The 17624-nt window shown below is 38.7% G+C and overlaps 1 protein-coding gene across 17 annotated transcripts in view; it reads left to right on the forward strand.

Annotated features, from left to right (window-relative positions):
- LOC104058407 (TLE family member 4, transcriptional corepressor) overlaps nucleotides 1–17624 on the forward strand; it is a 296638-nt gene that overhangs the window by 37752 nt on the left and 241262 nt on the right. For 11 of the 17 annotated variants that reach the window (XM_054055175.1, XM_054055165.1, XM_054055172.1 and 8 more), the window contains 3 exons: nucleotides 411–485; nucleotides 14339–14543; nucleotides 14932–14948. In XM_054055175.1, the coding sequence (XP_053911150.1) occupies nucleotides 411–485; nucleotides 14339–14543; nucleotides 14932–14948 (297 nt within the window). The remainder of the gene's footprint in view (nucleotides 1–410; nucleotides 486–14338; nucleotides 14544–14931; nucleotides 14949–17624) is intronic. The other 6 variants (XM_054055163.1, XM_054055170.1, XM_054055166.1 and 3 more) reach the window with 3 other exon arrangements.

Consider the following 17624-nt stretch of genomic DNA (forward strand, 5'->3'; position numbering starts at 1 on the left):
CCATGTGCTTGTTAAAAATACATATCTTTCTTTTTTCAATATGCCCTTTTTTTAAAAAAAAAAAAAAATCAAAACGTTTCCATGGCTGTAAGGAAAGTGGTTTGCATTTTAAGTTGACATGCAAGTTCAGGTGCACACTGTGCTGATGAACAATAGCAAGATAGCTCCTCATTTAGCCAGGTTGTAAAATAGCTCTTAGGGAAGAGCAGAGACATAATTCCTGGCAAGTAATGGCATAATGAAATCTTCCCCTGGCCTTATACTCCTGCAGATCAACACAGAATTTGACTGTTACAGAACAGTTATTTCAAGCTCTTCATGTGTTTTAAAAGAAAAGATAAAAGGAAGAATCTGTGCTTAACAATTCACAAAACAAATAATTTTGTTCTGTTTCTGATCTTCATTTATAGCACCAGCAACAAGTGGTGCAGGCTGTGGAGCGTGCCAAGCAAGTGACCATGGCAGAACTGAACGCAATCATTGGGGTATGTGGTCTTTCCATTTTAGCTCTAATAGTGTTTGTAAATAGCCTTTCTTTTTCTTTCTTTCCTGTATGAGCTCATTTCCATCAGGTGGGCAAAAGTTGTGGGCAGTAGTGAAGTTCAGTAGCTTGATCTTTATAGAAACTGGTTACTATCTGAAAGTGCTAGCCTGCAGTCTGCTGAGAAGACTAAAGGGATAGTTAATGTCTGTGTTGATTCCATTCCCCAGAGGTGAGTCAGTATCTTTTTTTTTTTTGGTTGTCTTTCTTAAGTAACATCGCTTCCTTTGCTTATGGCTCGCCAGCCTGCTCCTGCAGACACAGTAGCAACCAGCCTTCCTATGTCTTGCTGTACTTTAGGAGGTTTTTTCCCCATGCTTGCTGCCCACGTGTTTTTCTAGGTGGTGGCTCAAGACAAATTATTCATCACACTGTTTATTTTTATATTAAAAAATAGCTGATACCTCTTTTAAAGAAAACACAACAAAACAATACACACACACAACAAAGTTGATGGCAAAATGACTCATCACCAATGCACTCATAGGCCCCCTGCTCCTAGTCGTCTGAAAATACGGGTGTGTGGAGCCCCTTTTGTAAAAGCTTTACTGCTAGCAGTACTAGCCTAGGGTAGAAGTCACATGGAATTTTATGGGTGTGGGCAGCCACTGTGTTTACAGTGGAGGGGAAAGGCATAACAACAAAAGCCAGGGCTGTTCACACTACATAAAGTAAAGGTGAGAAGTCATAGCTTTGTAGTACATTATTTGCGTGTATGATTATGCAACTGGTGCAAGGAGCTGTTCAAGTTATTCTAATGAAGACACTAAAACTGTACTTCCCATCTTCTGTGCCCTCCCAAATGCTTTTTCTTTTGTGTATAGATTGTACATAAAAGTATTTTCCTATTTTTTTATTCAGTATATCAAACACACTTTGAAATGCTAATTATTCCATTTACTTTCATTAAAATTCAAATTGCTGAGTGAAGATGTGGATAAGGGTCGCCAAATAATCAATCTGAAGTGAAGATATTGCTTCAATTATGCCTCTGTCTTTTAACAAGGAAATCAGGACTCTCTGATCATGGATGATAGTAGTGTTGAGCAGTGGTCTGATTGTAGCTTGTTTTTAACAGCCTGTTTCTAACTCTTATCTTGTGTCCTTCTGACCACAAGAAAACACTGGTAGTCAATTAGAAAATATAAATGGAAAAAAGTAACCTTTATTTCCTCTGAAGCACTAGTTAGAAAGCAGAGGGTGAATCGGAGCGAGTCATGTAGAATCACGAATAACATTTGTTGTATGTCTTTTATGCTCCAGCGGGGAGAGTGGGAGATGAATAATATCCCAATTAGTTTTCATTACCTAAGCAAAAGTGTTGCCTTCTATTAACATTCTGTGCATAAAGTAAGTAGCTGAAGGTTGGCTTCTTCGTTAAGGAAGTTTTTAGATATGTGTGCTGCGTGTGTGTACGTAACATGTGTGTATATACACATATACTGTTCCTTGTGTGTACATACAACATGTGTATGAATACATCACCTTCTGCTTGTGTAAAATTTTGCCATTCACTTTTGTATGTATTACGGAGACTGCAAAAAGCAATTTGCTTTCTAGTGAAAAATAAGTTAATTGGCATAAAACCTGCTGTTATAGATATTGGCTATTGAACTCCTTATTTAAGTTTATCTTGCTTTCCTGAAGCAGTATACCACACAGAATAAATATGAACAGGCTAGATGTTTGTCTGGAAGCCTGGCAGTAACTTCCATTGGTTTCCCCCTTTCTCCTTTCTGGAGAGAAGTAAACTTTCTGTTTTGTTTGTTGCTGTCTGAATTTATCTCTTCAAGACAACTGGAATTCTATTGCCTCAGGTTTTCATGGTATCTGAATTTTGGTTTTGTCCGTTAAAATGTCTTCTTTCTCACAAGACTGATTTTTACCTTGCTCTGTGGCATTAGGAAATGCTGTGTGTCCCTCTCTTTAGTTTTAGAGAAATAGGAACAATATGGACTGTAACTTTTGTGTTCAGTTGGGTTTAAAGAAAAGTAATCTAATCCAATCTTTAAGGGCTTAATTAAAAAAAAATGGACTAAATAGGCTAGCAAGTTATCATAAAAGCTTAAGTTCTACTTGCCTGAATACCAACAATAATGTTATGTCTGCACTTAGGGAGAATAAAAGTCTGAAAATTTGGCATGGGACTAAAAAAGTCCTGTCATACTTTTAAAGTGAGTAATTTCTGATTACGGAGAACATAAATAGAAATCATTGCTTTTCTTTATCTTTAATTATGTTCTCTTATATTATTTTGCTTTTTGATAAGCCTTAGGGAGTTTGTGATCTTTTAACTCTGTGATAATTTAAAAGCTTCTGAAGTTCGCTTATTCTTTACAGTTTTTATAAAATATTTTATTTACCCATTGACTTGTGTACCAGGCAAAGCAAGAAGCAGTGTTTGTATTTTTGAAATACAACCGTAGCTGAAGTTCAGCAAAATAATGCTAAGCTCCTTTGGTTTGAACACAGGAACCCAGGTTTTGAGTTTAAAATGGATTTTACCAGCATGGAGGGTAGCACAAGAAAAGAATAGAATGTGCACAAATTATGTCTCTCTTTGTATTTCACATGTATATGTTCTAGTATGAACGTGGTCTGATTTTAATGGAAGCTGGTGAAGCACCTTTAACTTAGCAATATTATTCTATCTTCATTGGTAAATGAACCAAATCACTGATCTGGGCAGTTTAAATGCAAAATACTGAAGTGAGCCTGGAACCTGGAGAGACTGCTTCTTCTCCTGACAATAAATTAGTTGTGTTTAATGGAATGAAACACAGTTATAATGACTTCTTTCACAGGTCATGTTCAGTTTAAAACTGTTGACGGGCTGAAACAAGTTAAATATCATCTATTTTCTTCTGGAGAGATGTAGGGAATAAAACTAAACGAAAACTAGGTATCATAAGCATGCTGCAGGAAGGCTGTGCATCTGCAGGCATCCAGACTCAGCATCTGGTGTTTGCCATGGACAGTATGGTACAACATTCTTCCTTGGAGCAGTTTGTAGTGCACACCCAGAGCTCCTTTCCAGGTTGTGTGTATTTGGATGAACAGTGTGATGTATCCAGTTGATCTTGTCATGTGTCATAGCTGCCGTGGTTTTAGATTAGAATCTGCAAGATCACACTGTTGGAACAACACACAAATTGTAGCTTTAAATCAGTCATATGATCTAATTAGGAATGATTTTTTAATTTCCTGTATTATTAAATTGAGTCATCTAACTCTCTTAAAATTTTATTTTTTTTTTAAATCCATTATACTATGTAATTGGAACATGCTGTGTGATTGTGGTTACATTTTAATAAAGGAACCAGGGAATTAACTTGTAACTTTTTTTAAGAATTTCATCAGTCTTTTTTTTTTGTCCCTTTCCCCCCATGTTTAAAATAGTAAATTTTCAGCTGCAGTTAGGTAGTAAGGCAGAAATGGAAGCTCCTGCTTGTGTGCCTGTTTATCACAGAGAGAGAGAGAGAAATGCACCAAAAACTTAAGAACAGGTGTGTGACGGTGTTCAAAGAAAAGAAAATGCAGTTTAGCACAAGAAATGCTGAACCTCAATTTTTAGCAGTGACATTTTAATGATAGGAAGTCTGCAAAATTATTTGCCATCAATTGTGAAGGCAATAACAAGCCTTGGTGGTTTTTCACACCCTCTGTGTTAAGTGCTTTCAGAATGACAGCGTAAACTGTGTTGGAGAACTCCAAGGAAGTAAAACTGATTAAAATGTTCATGCTTGAATGGTGCTGATGGAATAGTTCATTTGGACTTTCTCTACCTCCTGCAGCTCAAGCTGAAATATTAAAATTCAGTGGATTTAAATCTCTCTCCCCTCAGCTTGGGGAAAAAACATTACATTTTAATAGGTTTTAAACTCATAATTCATTGGTTTGGAGCAGCACTATTAAATCTATTTAAATATTACTTGTATTACTAAGGAAATGATTTAAATGATTTTTCCTTTACTATTCTGTACATATTCCTATACTATTCTATGAGGGGGAAAAATGGCTTTGGTTTAATTTTTAAACATTTTGGTTTATTATATCACTTTTATTATCTTCTTTAAAAATAAGCAAATGGCAGTTATTGGAAGAAACAACTCCTATATTGTCACATATAATCATCAAGCTATAAGGTTCCTCCTTTAACACACTGCTTGTTGCAATTTCTACCCTGTTTATGAGGCTGAGGCACTTGTTTGACCCATCTCAAAAGGTGTGTGATTTTTGGTTGCTTTCAAGGGAGTAGTCTGTTTCACAACTGTGGAGAATGCTTGTTTAAACAATAATGGTGTAGTGTAGACAAATGCATGCAAGTTGTGATAAAAACTTGGCATCAGTGCAAGCTATTGTTGCTGCGGTGCCAGTGGTGCAGGGTTCCTGCCACCAAACACCAAGGTGCTTTTTTGCTTTGGTGTTCAACATGTTGAGGCATCTCACACTCCTCACAGAGTGTGGGTTGTTTGTGTCTCTTGAGCATACTTGCATTTGTGTCTCTTGAGCATACTTGCAGTATGAGGGAAGACTACAGAGTTTTTTGTTGAACCAATGCAGCTGAGGGGCAATGTTTTGATTCCAGTTTGTATGGCAAAGTAGTTTGTGCCATGAGTGTGTTCAGAAACTGGAGCTTCAGGGAGGATGGACAAGGGCAGTAGAATGAGTAAGTGTATTGTAGCACAGTGGGAAGTCACTTGTTTCTACAGGCCTTCTGTATTACGTGTTTGTAGGTGTATTAAGTGGTGGTCAAAGCTTAAATGCTGTAAAACAAGTTGACCACCTGCTGTATGTTGAACATGGTTTGTTACAGTGGAAGTGTGGCAGAGGATGTTGAGTTAAGGGTATGTGCTTTGAGTTGTGTTTATTTTTGTGTCCTAAAGAAATGTTGAAATTCTTCCCCATTTAATAATTTTTGTTCACTTCTGTTATATTGATGATACAGTTCTCCAAATTTTTTTATGCTACCTACTGCCTGAAATTGAATTGTAGAAAGAATACAGAATAGATAGATACAGAATGCTTTTGGGTAAGCACAAAGTGACACCTTGTTTGGGAAAGGAAAAAGAAGTGTTTTGTAGGGATTTTTTTTTTCTTCTCCCCTTATTCCTACAGCCCAGCTTTAGAGAGTGCCCTGAAAGTGCGAGTAGAATCTCTTTGATATGCAGCATTATTCTGATTTAAAGAAGCTGAAAATGAGGCACAGGATCTTTTTAGGGATTTTTGAGGCAATTAATTAGAATGTAAATAATTCCAGGTTCCATTTTCACTTAAAAAAAGACTCTGAGGATGGATTTTAAGTGGATTTTTATATTGGTCTGTTACTATATGAGCAGTCAGTAATGTTGCAGTGTGAACTGCAGATCACTTATTACATCTCTCTGCCAGTATGCTGATGCCAGAGACCCTGGTCATTATGCTTAAATAAGTGCATATGACATGAGTGTCATGGCATGCATACTGTATCTGGTCAGGCAAGAGAGCTGACTTCTGCCTCTGTGTTTTTCAAGGTTTTCCAAAACTCTAGCACCATCACTGTATGCTTTTATAATTAGGATTAATGAGCGCCGATATGAGGGCTCTCATAGGAGAATTTTCTTCATGTTCTACAACATGAACACATGGAGTGTTTTATTTATGACTTATTTTTGTTCACTCTTAATTCACACAGTAGAAAGGAGGAAACTGTTGTCAAGTGGTCTGTGCTCCATTGTATGGAAGCTGTCTCCAACAAAATCGAGATTTTTCATACTCCATCAGACTCTTAGTCTATTATTTGCTACATTCCCACAAAAATCACCTTCATTGATGGCCTTATACCAGTGCCTTGGAAAAAAAGAAAAAGTATGTGAAGGATCTGTTTGGTTTTAAAATATTAAGGCAGGTATTTCTCAAAATGTTTAATTGCAAAATCAGCGATATTTACGTACTCAGTGGGGATGCAGCCCATATATGTATCCTTACTCTACAGTTGGAGCCTAAAGACAGTTCTTATTGTATCTTGCTGTCATACCACAGAGTTTCAACATTACTCCTAAAAAGGGCTGTATGTTTGTCATCTAGGCTTCTTCCCAGTGACACTCTGTAGCCTGTTGCCTACATCTGTGAATGAGCATCAGGACTCTATACAGTTGGATCAGTTAAGTGTTTGCTTTTCTTCAGGTACACTTTTTCTTCAGGACACTCTTTCGGTGTGTTAAACATAGGCTAAAATGGGATGGACATTAAAGTACTACATAGGGGAAGTTTTTCAGATACTAAGTTCATCCATGGAGAAGGAATTTGAGAGGCCTGAAGTCTTTTAGTTGTCTAGTATTTCAGAAGGTTTGACTTTTGTTAGTGAGATAGTTCCTTGCTTATTGTTTGGTAAACTTTTCACAGACGCTTCCTAAGTTTACGAATGCATGGCAAGCACCGATGAACCTACTTGAGTAATGTTGCTGAAACAAGGGAGTACTGCTTTCACAGTTACACCTTTGGAAGACAGGCAAAGAGAACAACTGGTCCTTCCACAGTCTCAGAGGTGCAACTTAAATCCAAGTGATTTGCTTCTTGTCAAGACCTTCCTTTATCAAGGCTGCTGTAAGACTGCTGTAGCTGGGGAACTGCACTAAAGAAAAAGAAATTGCTTTAAGTTATTTGACTAGAGGCCGCTACATGAAAGAGACAGAACCCTACATCTCTCAATGAAATCTGCTAGTAGACAGATGATGGTATCCACATGTCCTAACACCTAACGTTGACCTGTGCGAAGAAGCTGCTCACCACTGAGAAGAGCAGGCTCAGCACAGGACCAGTGCTGCACCAGAAGCGGCAGTCTTTTAGGACGTAGAATGGGGTGGGAAGAATGCATCAATCCAAGCAAACCATTCTTTTGTCACATAAAGAAAACTTGCTGAAATCCAACGCTCTGTGTGTGTGTTATAAACACAATGAAATATAGTATTGCCATTAACAGAGTTATGGAGGCTGTGCTTCTCAATAGTTGCTGTCCAGTAATTTGACTTGCTAAGGATTGACTTTTGAAAAAATGCATGTGTGATGCTAAGACTACACTGCTTTTAGACGATACCTTGTGAGGAAGCTTGGAAGTGAATTATAGGTGCCTCATTAAAAGCTCTAGTAGAATTGCTTATAGATTTAGCAACTCGTATCTCTCTTTGACCAGTGGAATTATTTAACTGTTCTTCTAGCTTTTATTGTTTGATTCATTATATGTCTCAGATAGTACTTTTTTCACTTTTGAGTCATGTTTATGTAACCCAAGGTTTCAGAATATTTTTCATGAGAGGACTGTAGAAGGTTATTTAGGACTCTGTTGGGAAAAGCATAGGCATCTCTCATGTTCTGGTTCTAAAGAAAAATTCACAAAGTCACAACAGGAACACTGTTTTCCAACTGTCCGCTGAGAGGAGAGAAAATCTCTTCCCAGTGTCTCTGGGTAGGTCATGAGTGGAGTACTCTATAAAAAAGGTACTTCAGGCAGTGTGCACATAGCTATCCAGAGCTGATTTTTGCCAGGTGTTTATCTGTAACAGAAGACACTCAGTTGCTGCCATTGCTACTCTTTTTGTCTGTGTTGGTCTTTGTGAAAAGGTTTTGAAGTGGAGGTTTGGTATGTGTGGCATATTTCATAGCACTTGCACTCTGTATAGTAAGAGCTTGAGCTTACTTGCATTTAGTGCTTTCTGCCTTCTCTTGGAGGAAATTTCTTTTCCTTTACTAGCAATTGATGTGGGAGAAGGAAGGAGAAGAGAGTTTAAGTGGCTTGAGTTATGCAAGATTTTATGTTGTTTATTAAATGATAATAGCAAGTGATTTTGAAGACCCTAATTCTTCCTCCCTCCACCCCCAGTGTGAAATTTAGGTGGAGAGGAGTCCTGCAAGCTGAAGAAGGAACTACTGAGCTCCAGGGTTCTGGGGGAAAGGTGCATGTGGCCTTTTGCAGGGTACGAGGTTTTCCCTTTATAAAAATGCTGGCCCTTTTTTACCACAAATCTTTTATTTGGTAGTGGTTTGTATTAATTTTTTTGTTACTTTTGTACTCTGTCTACACTGTTTTACTGAGTGAAAAGTAGTCATAAGGGGGGAAGGAAGGACAAAACGTGAAACATGTATCCTGACAGATGTTGCTATATATATGATTAAGAACGGAAACATGCTCTGTAGATATTACCTTTCATCTCATTATATGATATGGGATATGACTTCTTGTTCCTAGATCACTTTAGAGATCTTTTAGGAACTTTGTAGAGATAAGATTGATAGTTTCTTTGTTATTTATGTAGGAGTTCTAAATGTTCCCCTTCTGATTAATGACAGTTATTGATTTTTTTTTTTGTTTCTCCCACCATTTTCTCAGTGGAGTTGCTTTCCTCCTATAGTATCAGCATCCTTAAAAGCATAAATTACGATTCTCAGAGAGTAAGAAACTTGGCATTTGATTTTTTTTTTTAAGTTTCTGTTTTAATTTTTATTGGTATCTTTATTCTTCCTCCTTTCTTATTGGTTTTTCCTAGATTTTGCCTAACCTGTGCATTCATTCCCCTTCTGAACAGAAACAACATCTGTGTTTTCCAGTAGATCATCTGTGTATGATTGCTTAGAGTTCCCACCAATCTCTAATACCTTCCTTTCACATTGGGCATGTTCATTTGCAAAATGATCCCTCTACCTTAAATGTGTAAGGGCAGTAGGTTGCTGTACCCTGCATCTATGGTTACCACAGTCTCTTTATGGCAAATCAATCGTACGATATGTTCATGTGATGTGATATGATACATATATGTAGTTTCAGGACTGTTCCACTGGAGGAGTTGCTGCATGACTCTCTTTGTAGGCTGTTCAGCTGTGTTCTATTTTAACATCAGAAAAACCTTTTTTGTAGTGATATGCCGAGAGAGAAAACTGAATAAAGGAATTACAAACAGTGCACATCATATCATTGGTGTGAACAGGCATGATAGCTAAAAATTCATATCATCCTAAAAACACTTGTTACTGTGTGTGCCAAAGGACTGCGTTTTCTTGATTGTCCTTAAGCTATTGACATGATATTGTGTACTTTTGAGCCACTGATTTTATGTCTTTATTTCTTCTTTGTCTTGGTTACTGTTTATCTGTATGTTATCTTACTAAGTTTCACTGAGCAATCAATAGCTTCATCTAACACATTTCTAAACCAATAATGACACTATTTTATCCAGATTTTTTGAGGTTCGTCTCCTAGCAGTATTGCAGTTATGAGTAGTCCGCACATGTATGGGTGTAAAATATCTTTCTGTGACTTTAATTTGTTAGATATGTCTTCAGGTTAAAGGAGTATGTTCGGATTGTTTGGATAATGGCTGTGAGCTTTCAAAGTGTGTAAGAGGAAAAGTGGTAGATTGCTGTAACACAAAACTACTTGGAAAGTATCCAGTAAAACATCAACCTTTTCCAGGAAAACAGGCTTTGAATGTGCTGACTATAACAAGAGAGCATTAGAAACTAATTTGCTAGCAAGTTTATTATCACATTTTACTTCAAATTTGATTTCTTAAGATGTGTTGGGAAAAGAATTAAGTGAAGCATTAATATTTAGAATTGCAACTGTAAAAATTAGTGATACTCAGGTAAGAACCTTTTGCAAAGCCTTTTTACCCATTTGTTCAGATGTGGCCTTGGAGTTATTTTATTCCTTCTAGGCTGCCTAGAAGAATATACAGGAAATTAAAAAAGAAAACGAAACAACCAGATTAGTAGCAACCAGGTATGATCTTTATTTGACATGTGCTAATATGTCTCGAAAATTTTACTTTGTTTTTTCCACTGAGCTAATTTAAGTGATAATTTTCCTAGAGTTGTTATAAAAGAATGCAGTCTTCTTTTCAGTTTCTTTCTGATTCTTGGGATTACCCTTGCTCTTATATTTTTTTGTGTTGGATAGGTCTTAAACATGGCAGTCTGTTTTGCGATTCTGTAGGGCATATTTGTTGGTAGCTAACTGTTGATGGTTTTATTTTTAAATAGTTCTGGAATATTTACAGCATAATAAATCCTGCTGTACTGCCTTTGCAAGTTTTCACCCATTACACATTGATAACTGAAAATATACGCTTGATTTCATGCATACAGTAGCCATCTGTGATAGGATTGTCTAAAGTTAACCACATAGTAAGACTTCATAAATAACGTAACTAAGGATAATAAATTAAAGATGGGAAGTGGGTAGTGAAAGCATTACAACAATACCAGAAAAAAAGCGGTTGCACAGTTGACTCATTTTCAGGCTTTCCTTGCCAGTTTCTAAACAGTGTCAGATTTTATGATCAAAATTCATGGTATAGACGGAAACAAATGTAAACTTTCTTCCATAAAGGAATTTTTTTGCCTGAGGAGAATATCTGTCTGTTGTCTTATTCTGCCATACGTTTAGAATTTCGATGACTAGAGCAGACCACCTTTTTTATACCACTTTTTAGCACTGACCTGATGCCCAGTGGGTTAAGGAATTGCCCATGTTTTTGTAACTTTCCCTGTAACCAAGCAGCTGTGTACAGACCACCCAGGAAGCTGATGCTTACTAGTAACACCCATAGGCAGTGGAAAACCAAACCCAAACTGTGAATGTTGAGGGCGTTTGAACATAGCAATAGATTTTAAATGTTTGTAAATGGCAGTTAGAGTAATGTCACAAAGTGCTGTCATTTTTTCTTTACCTTCTTGTGTATGCCTATTACCAAACCACTTAATTATGTGATCATATGCTTCTTTTCATTTTACTTTTATATTCTGAGAGCAAAAGCCTGTCCAGTGCTTTACATGAATTTTTGTCACTTCTGTTTTCAGTCCAGAGCCTCACTTTGGCTGTAAAACATCATGTTGGAGGCGCTCGTAGTTCTTGCTTGTAGTGATGCATTCCTACACAGTGATCCTTCCTCGGTTGTTCAACTTTTAGTCCCACCCCAGTGTAGCAACACATACAATGTTATCCTTGTCTGTGTGGCACTGTGGGGCTGTTGTGGCGTTTTGGGTGTTAGCTTACATTTATTTAACAGTCTGTTTTTCATTTGTGCCTTTACAATGTAACTAAGTTGCACCAAATTTCTGTGGTATCAATGAATGACACTTTTGTGAAGGAGGGTGTGGGGGGGCATGTCCTTTCCAGGTTTCATATTCCCATTACTTTCCATTGAGGAGCTTGGTTTATTCAGAAAAGTTCTCCATGGCAGGAAGGCTGTATGTTTGGGTTTTTGCTCTGCTCTCTCCAGTTGTTTTCAGAGCTTTCTGCTATTCAGACTGAAATAAATATGAGTCAGTTCTTGGCCAAGAGGGACCAGACCAGCCATGCTATTCTTGGGTGATCTCAATCTGCTAGGCCCTGAGATGTCATTACCTATCTTACTCTTAAAGCCCATATTATGTCTGAGAGGCATTAACAATGTTTGTTACATTCAAGCAGTCTGTGCTTCTGTCTGGCTAAGCTATGTAGAGAGGTTCCCAGTGAAGAGTAGTAAAAAAGGGGATTGCATTCGCAGTGCAGTTTTCTTCAAGCTCTTCAGAATCCATCCTGTGTATATACAGAGAACGTCATGTAATGCAAACTGGGTAGGTCAGTAGACAGGTCTGTACTGATTGCGCAGTACTGTGCAATGGGCGTCCTTTACCTAATACACTTTGGTTGAAATAATTAACAAGAAGAAAGCTTTGTCACTGTTGATATTCTTAAGCTCTTTTCAAAGCCTTTGCCTCAAGCGACTGGAAGATTCAGGCAGACATCTTCTTGCAGTGGTTTATAGCACATTGTCAAACAGGAATAGGAAATTCCTTGTTTAAAATAAGACTGCAGAACACAGATTATTTTGTCCATTCTTTGTCTCTCTCTTGCTCTCCTCCTCCTTCCCCAAGTCACGCATGCCTGATTATTCCATTGCTGTAAGGCAGCCCTATTCAAACCCTGAAGCTAAACAATACACTGTTGGCTCTTGCTTCATTTTGTTGTAGTTAATTTAAAATTCTGAGAAATGAAGCATCCTTTGATAAGAACATCAAACAAGCAAAATGCGTTTGATACTTTCTACAAGAGGGAGCACCTGCTGGAATGACATGATTTTGTAACCTGGAAAAGGATTTAGCCTTCTCTCTTCCACCTGGAAGAATCTTTCTGATTTTCTTTTTTTTTCCATGCCCCTGCCACCCTCAGCCCTGTTCTGTTTTCCAGTTCTTTTTTCTCCTTCCTTTTGGATCGTTCCCCTCCTTTCCTTGCGGCTCAATTGGGTCAGATGACATGTGCATGCCACTGCCATATCTGATTCCACTGCCTGGGTTTTATTGTATTTCCAAGTGTGAGAGAAGGATCTGCGCTTTCACAGGGCGGTGTTGAGGGAGGCATATGTGCAGTGTGCTGCGTTAATTACCTAGTGTGCTGTATGTGACTCGCGGTCGTTTACTTCCATCTCATCCTTACATAGAAATTCATACTAAGGAGGAGAGGGAAGAATCAAGTGAATGGCATATTGTGTCTTGATTGATTAAAGAGCTGACTTATGATGTGGAAAGTGAATTTAGGTTCAAATGATAAACAAGTGTAGGACTTGAATCTTTGCAATTATGAATTTAAAATGTAATGTTTTTTTGCAAAGAGCGTTTAAGTTTTTATTTCTTCTTCTTCCAAAATCCTGTGTACAGACATGCGTGGGAGTGAGAGCAATCCTAGAGGACTTCAGATTTGATTTATCCTGAGCCCTGACCAGTGGTGCCTGAAAAAGGAAAGAAAATATAGTTACTGTATTAACAGAAATTAGTTGGACAGTTAGTGGGCAAGCCTTCGACCTGAACAGATCTCTCTTGGGATATGTTTAACCTAATTTTTTCACCTCTTTGTTACCCGTCCTCACCCCCACCTTGCCACCAAGTAGCAACAAACAATCTATCTACCCCACAATGGTTAGTATAGCACAGCGCTTGATGGCAGCCCTGGTTGAGGTCAAGCACTCCAATTCAAACCTCTCAAGGGCTTTCTCTATGTGTTGCCAGTGTACTGGTAAAAATGACTTTAAACTCTTGTCAGCGCAGTTACTGGTGCATGCATCACAGTCCCACTCAAATAAACCTGTCACAACACAGAGTCAGCAGCTAGATAAGAGTACAAGGGCAGGCCTCTAGCTTTTCATTCGAGCATCACTAAACGTGCACAGAGTACCCAATTATTTCAGCATTATTGAGCAAGCCTACAGGAGGACCCAAGCCTTACTACATTAGATTTTCTTTAGTAATTTGCTCAAGTACCACTGAGGACACTTAAAGGGTGTAAAACGGTAGCTGCAACCAGTTTCCTTTTCTGGATTGTTAAATCAGGTTTTTTCTTTCAAATTAACTCTCACTGCATGCTGTGCAGTAGTGGTGGGAAAACTGTTTAACTCAAATTTTCTCAATTTTCAGGGTTTTTTTCATTATATAACTGCTTTTATAGTTACATATGTTTTGATTAGATGTGTACATGGTGTGTTTCTCTAGAAAGAGTAAAATGTAATACCTCTGTCAGAGAAATAAAAATTGCACCAAAACTGTAAAGTTCCTTTCCTTTATTCTTCCTTTTTTCAATTTTTTTGTTGTTGTTTTTTTAATTCACTCTGAAGTTGTGTTGTGTCCAAACATATGGACATTTTTAAAATGCCAGGATGTTTGTGAAGTTGATATCTGGATTGATCAGATGCATTGTTCGATCTGATCAATCACATTTGATGACCAGGATCAATTGGACAACCCACAGCTCCCCAAACAAATTCAATATCCGAGTTTCATTTTTCACAGCAGCAACAACTCCAGGCCCAGCATTTGTCGCATGGACATGGTCTTCCTGTGCCACTCACTCCACACCCTTCAGGCTTGCAGCCTCCAGCCATCCCCCCTATTGGCAGCAGTGCTGGTCTCCTGGCACTGTCCAGTGCACTGGGGGGGCAGTCCCACCTCCCAATTAAAGAAGAGAAGAAGCACCACGATAATGATCACCAAAGAGGTAGGTACTGCTAGATGAATATGTGGCTTAATTAGTTTCTCTTCTTCCGTTTTGTAAAATTTTCCTTTTTAAAGAAGAAAAAAAAAAGACCAAAAACGGAACTATCACAATAATTCCTAGCTAATTGCTTCAATATTTATTACATAGCAGTAGCCAGAAATAGTGCTCAAATGCAAGAAATACAGTTTTATAAATCTGTCTGTGCCGTATTAATAATTAACTGTACAGAAAAGTTAACATCTGTGAAATTTATTATTTAATGGACATGAAGAGTCTTTCTTCAGAATCTGATAAATGTGTAATTTTATGTAAACTAACTAGTACTTTTCTCTTTCTCTCTGCCTCCACCTCTTCTCCTTATTGCACATGGGGGCTGCTCTGCATGCAGACAGAGACTCCATCAAGGTAGGACTCTCTTTCATACATGCAAGGGGTGGCTCAAAAGAGCTGCATGCTGCATTTTTCTGAAGTATGGCCCACAGTGGTGGAAAAAGTCACAAAGTGACATACGTGTTTGTTATCAGAGTCCCGCTTAGACTCTGTATATCACTTAGAAAGTGGCTGCTAGTGGGGCCACTAGCATTGCAGGCAACATTGCTGTCCAATGGGTTTGGTGTAACAACACAGAAGCTGTTCCTGTGTGTAAGGAAAGGGGTGCCCCGCATCTCTTGGCTGCCAAGTTCATGAGACAAGTAGAACTAGACGGTAGTTTTAAGTCGTTTGGAAGGCTGTGAACTGTAATTCTGGTATATCCTAATAATGCAGTTAGGAAGTAGACCTCTGTCACTCGCAGGAGAGAGATGAGATGCTGCCACACACTGTCTTTGCTGAAGCAGCAGGGGAGGAGCAAGCTGCTGTTCCCTACTTCAACTAAGGTGATACTGACACTGAGCATCTTGCCTGCCCTTTTCAAGAAGTTAGTTTTCAGGCTCTGAATGACACTGCAGTGTATGTACGTGCACCATCCTGTGCTTGGGTAGTGTTTGTAAGTAGACATAATACACACCTTGTGGCTTGTGTAATTTTGAGCATTCCATGATGCATACAACAACAATTCAGCATGTGTGCCTTGATGTTTGTTCACACTGTGTAGCCACCAGAATCTTTCAGAGTCTTCCGGGGTTTTAATGCTCCAAGATGTGGAGGTGTATCTTTGCCGTGTTCTCTCCTGGATCAGTTTGCTCTCCTTGCTGCTGCCAGCAGTTTACCAGCTTGCAAGAGACCCAGTTGTTACCAGCTATGCAGTTGCCTTCCCGCCTCTGGGTAGCTTGAGTGTGGTTACACAGTAAAGCCTGAGTGGCTTACACAATTTTCAGGAGCATAAGATTAAACCGTTTGAGGTGATGGTGAGTGTGAAATGAAATATAGGCTTCTCTTACAAAGGGCAAGACCTATGCCCACTTTACTGAGCACTTAAAACCAATTTGACAAGTTTTTAGTGTTGCATTTCCTAGGAAGGTGTAATTTATTCTTGGGACTGGCCAAATGGCAGAAGAGGTGTTCACAGCATAAGTTTTCGTTGCTTTAGACAAGATTACCAGGAGCTTTCCTGGCAGATGCTGCTGGTCTGCCCTAGACAGTGTTGGAAGGAGCATGGCGCCAGGCATGGGTTTTTTTACTGCCAGAGGCCTGGCTGGCTAGGGCAGCCATGCAAGAGACTGTATTTGCTTCTCTGGCGGCTCCAGGTGGGGATGTGTCCTGCAGCTTTCTCCAGCACACCCATTCTGCCACGTCCCAGCCAAGTGCCACTGAGACGATGGTTGTCAGTTTTGCTGTTACTCACATGGTGCTGCATAACAACCAGGAGCTGACAGGAACTGTCATTTTTTACTGTGAGCAGCAAAGGCACTGAAGGTGTCTATCTGCCGACACAGGACAACAGCACATCGGATTTCAATTCAGCTTTCTTGTCATGAGGGCTAGAAACTGGGATTATTGCTTTTTGCAGTGAGCCTGGGTGCAATTTAGTGATGATCTCTCTAGAACACCCTCAGTTCACTGTGAACATATAGGTACAGTCCATTTACTTTTTTCCTGCACCAAAACAAAGAAGTAAGAGTAGGACAGATACCTAAATGTGGTAATATAAACCCACCTGGTTTCTTTAGTGAGTTTGCATTCCTGTGCAGTTGGAACCATGCATGTTTCACTCGAAAGTGGATGGGGAGGACTGCTAGTATATGCCAATTGCTATTCCTGTATTTTTTGTGGGATGTTGGGTTGTTTATACTGGCATGGGTGTTACGGGAAGTGTTTATACTAAAAAGGCTGACTTTGTCTGAGTATGATTCAAAGGCACTGTTATTCATGCAGCTTCTAGAGGAAGGGGAGGGTGTTGCTACATTGTGCCGATTTATTTCGGAATGATAAGTACATGTTTGTCTTGAACAGTCTTCAGATTGTAACTTGACTGGTGTTTCAGCATTACGGGGCTTGCTGCCAGCTTTGCAAGGTGAAATAGTTTGCTAATTTCCTTAAACGTTTTCAGTGATGCCCAGAGTAGCAGTTAGTTGCTTGTTCCATCGATCTCTTCTCCCTTAAGTGGCTCCTGGTTAAGAGAGGCTTTTTATGATTGTCTACTGTGTGACTTGAGATGGTTTTTGTCAGCCAGAACGTGCCAGTTGCCAGCAGCTGGAGTCTGCGTGCTTGTATGAAATAATTTATTCATGCAGGATAATGCTCCTTAACATTTAACAGGTAATGAACGTGACATAAATTTCCTTCTTGCTTTTAATTTTTCCCTTTCCTGTTCTAATGTGCAAACAGGCAGCTCTGGTACTCTAAATAGTAAGTAATTTTTGGCCATCTGTCAAAAGGAAATTTCAATACAAATTTAAATTAATGGTGCCTGAAATTTTTTATAGCTCCTCTAAAAGCCTCTAATGTGCAGAAAATTCTGAATCTGCTGGTAGTAATTAGTGTAGCATGTAATGAGGATATAGGCAATGTTACACAGCCCCAGTGTAACATTTTGATATGGTAGCAAAATTTTGATTTATACAAGGTTGTGCCTGGGTTTAATTGTGTTTTCTTGCTGATACAGATTATTAAGCAGGGCAGATTTTAGAATAGCTCATAAAG

This window comes from Cuculus canorus, chromosome Z, assembly GCF_017976375.1.
Source record: "Cuculus canorus isolate bCucCan1 chromosome Z, bCucCan1.pri, whole genome shotgun sequence".
Lineage (NCBI taxonomy): Eukaryota > Metazoa > Chordata > Aves > Cuculiformes > Cuculidae > Cuculus > Cuculus canorus.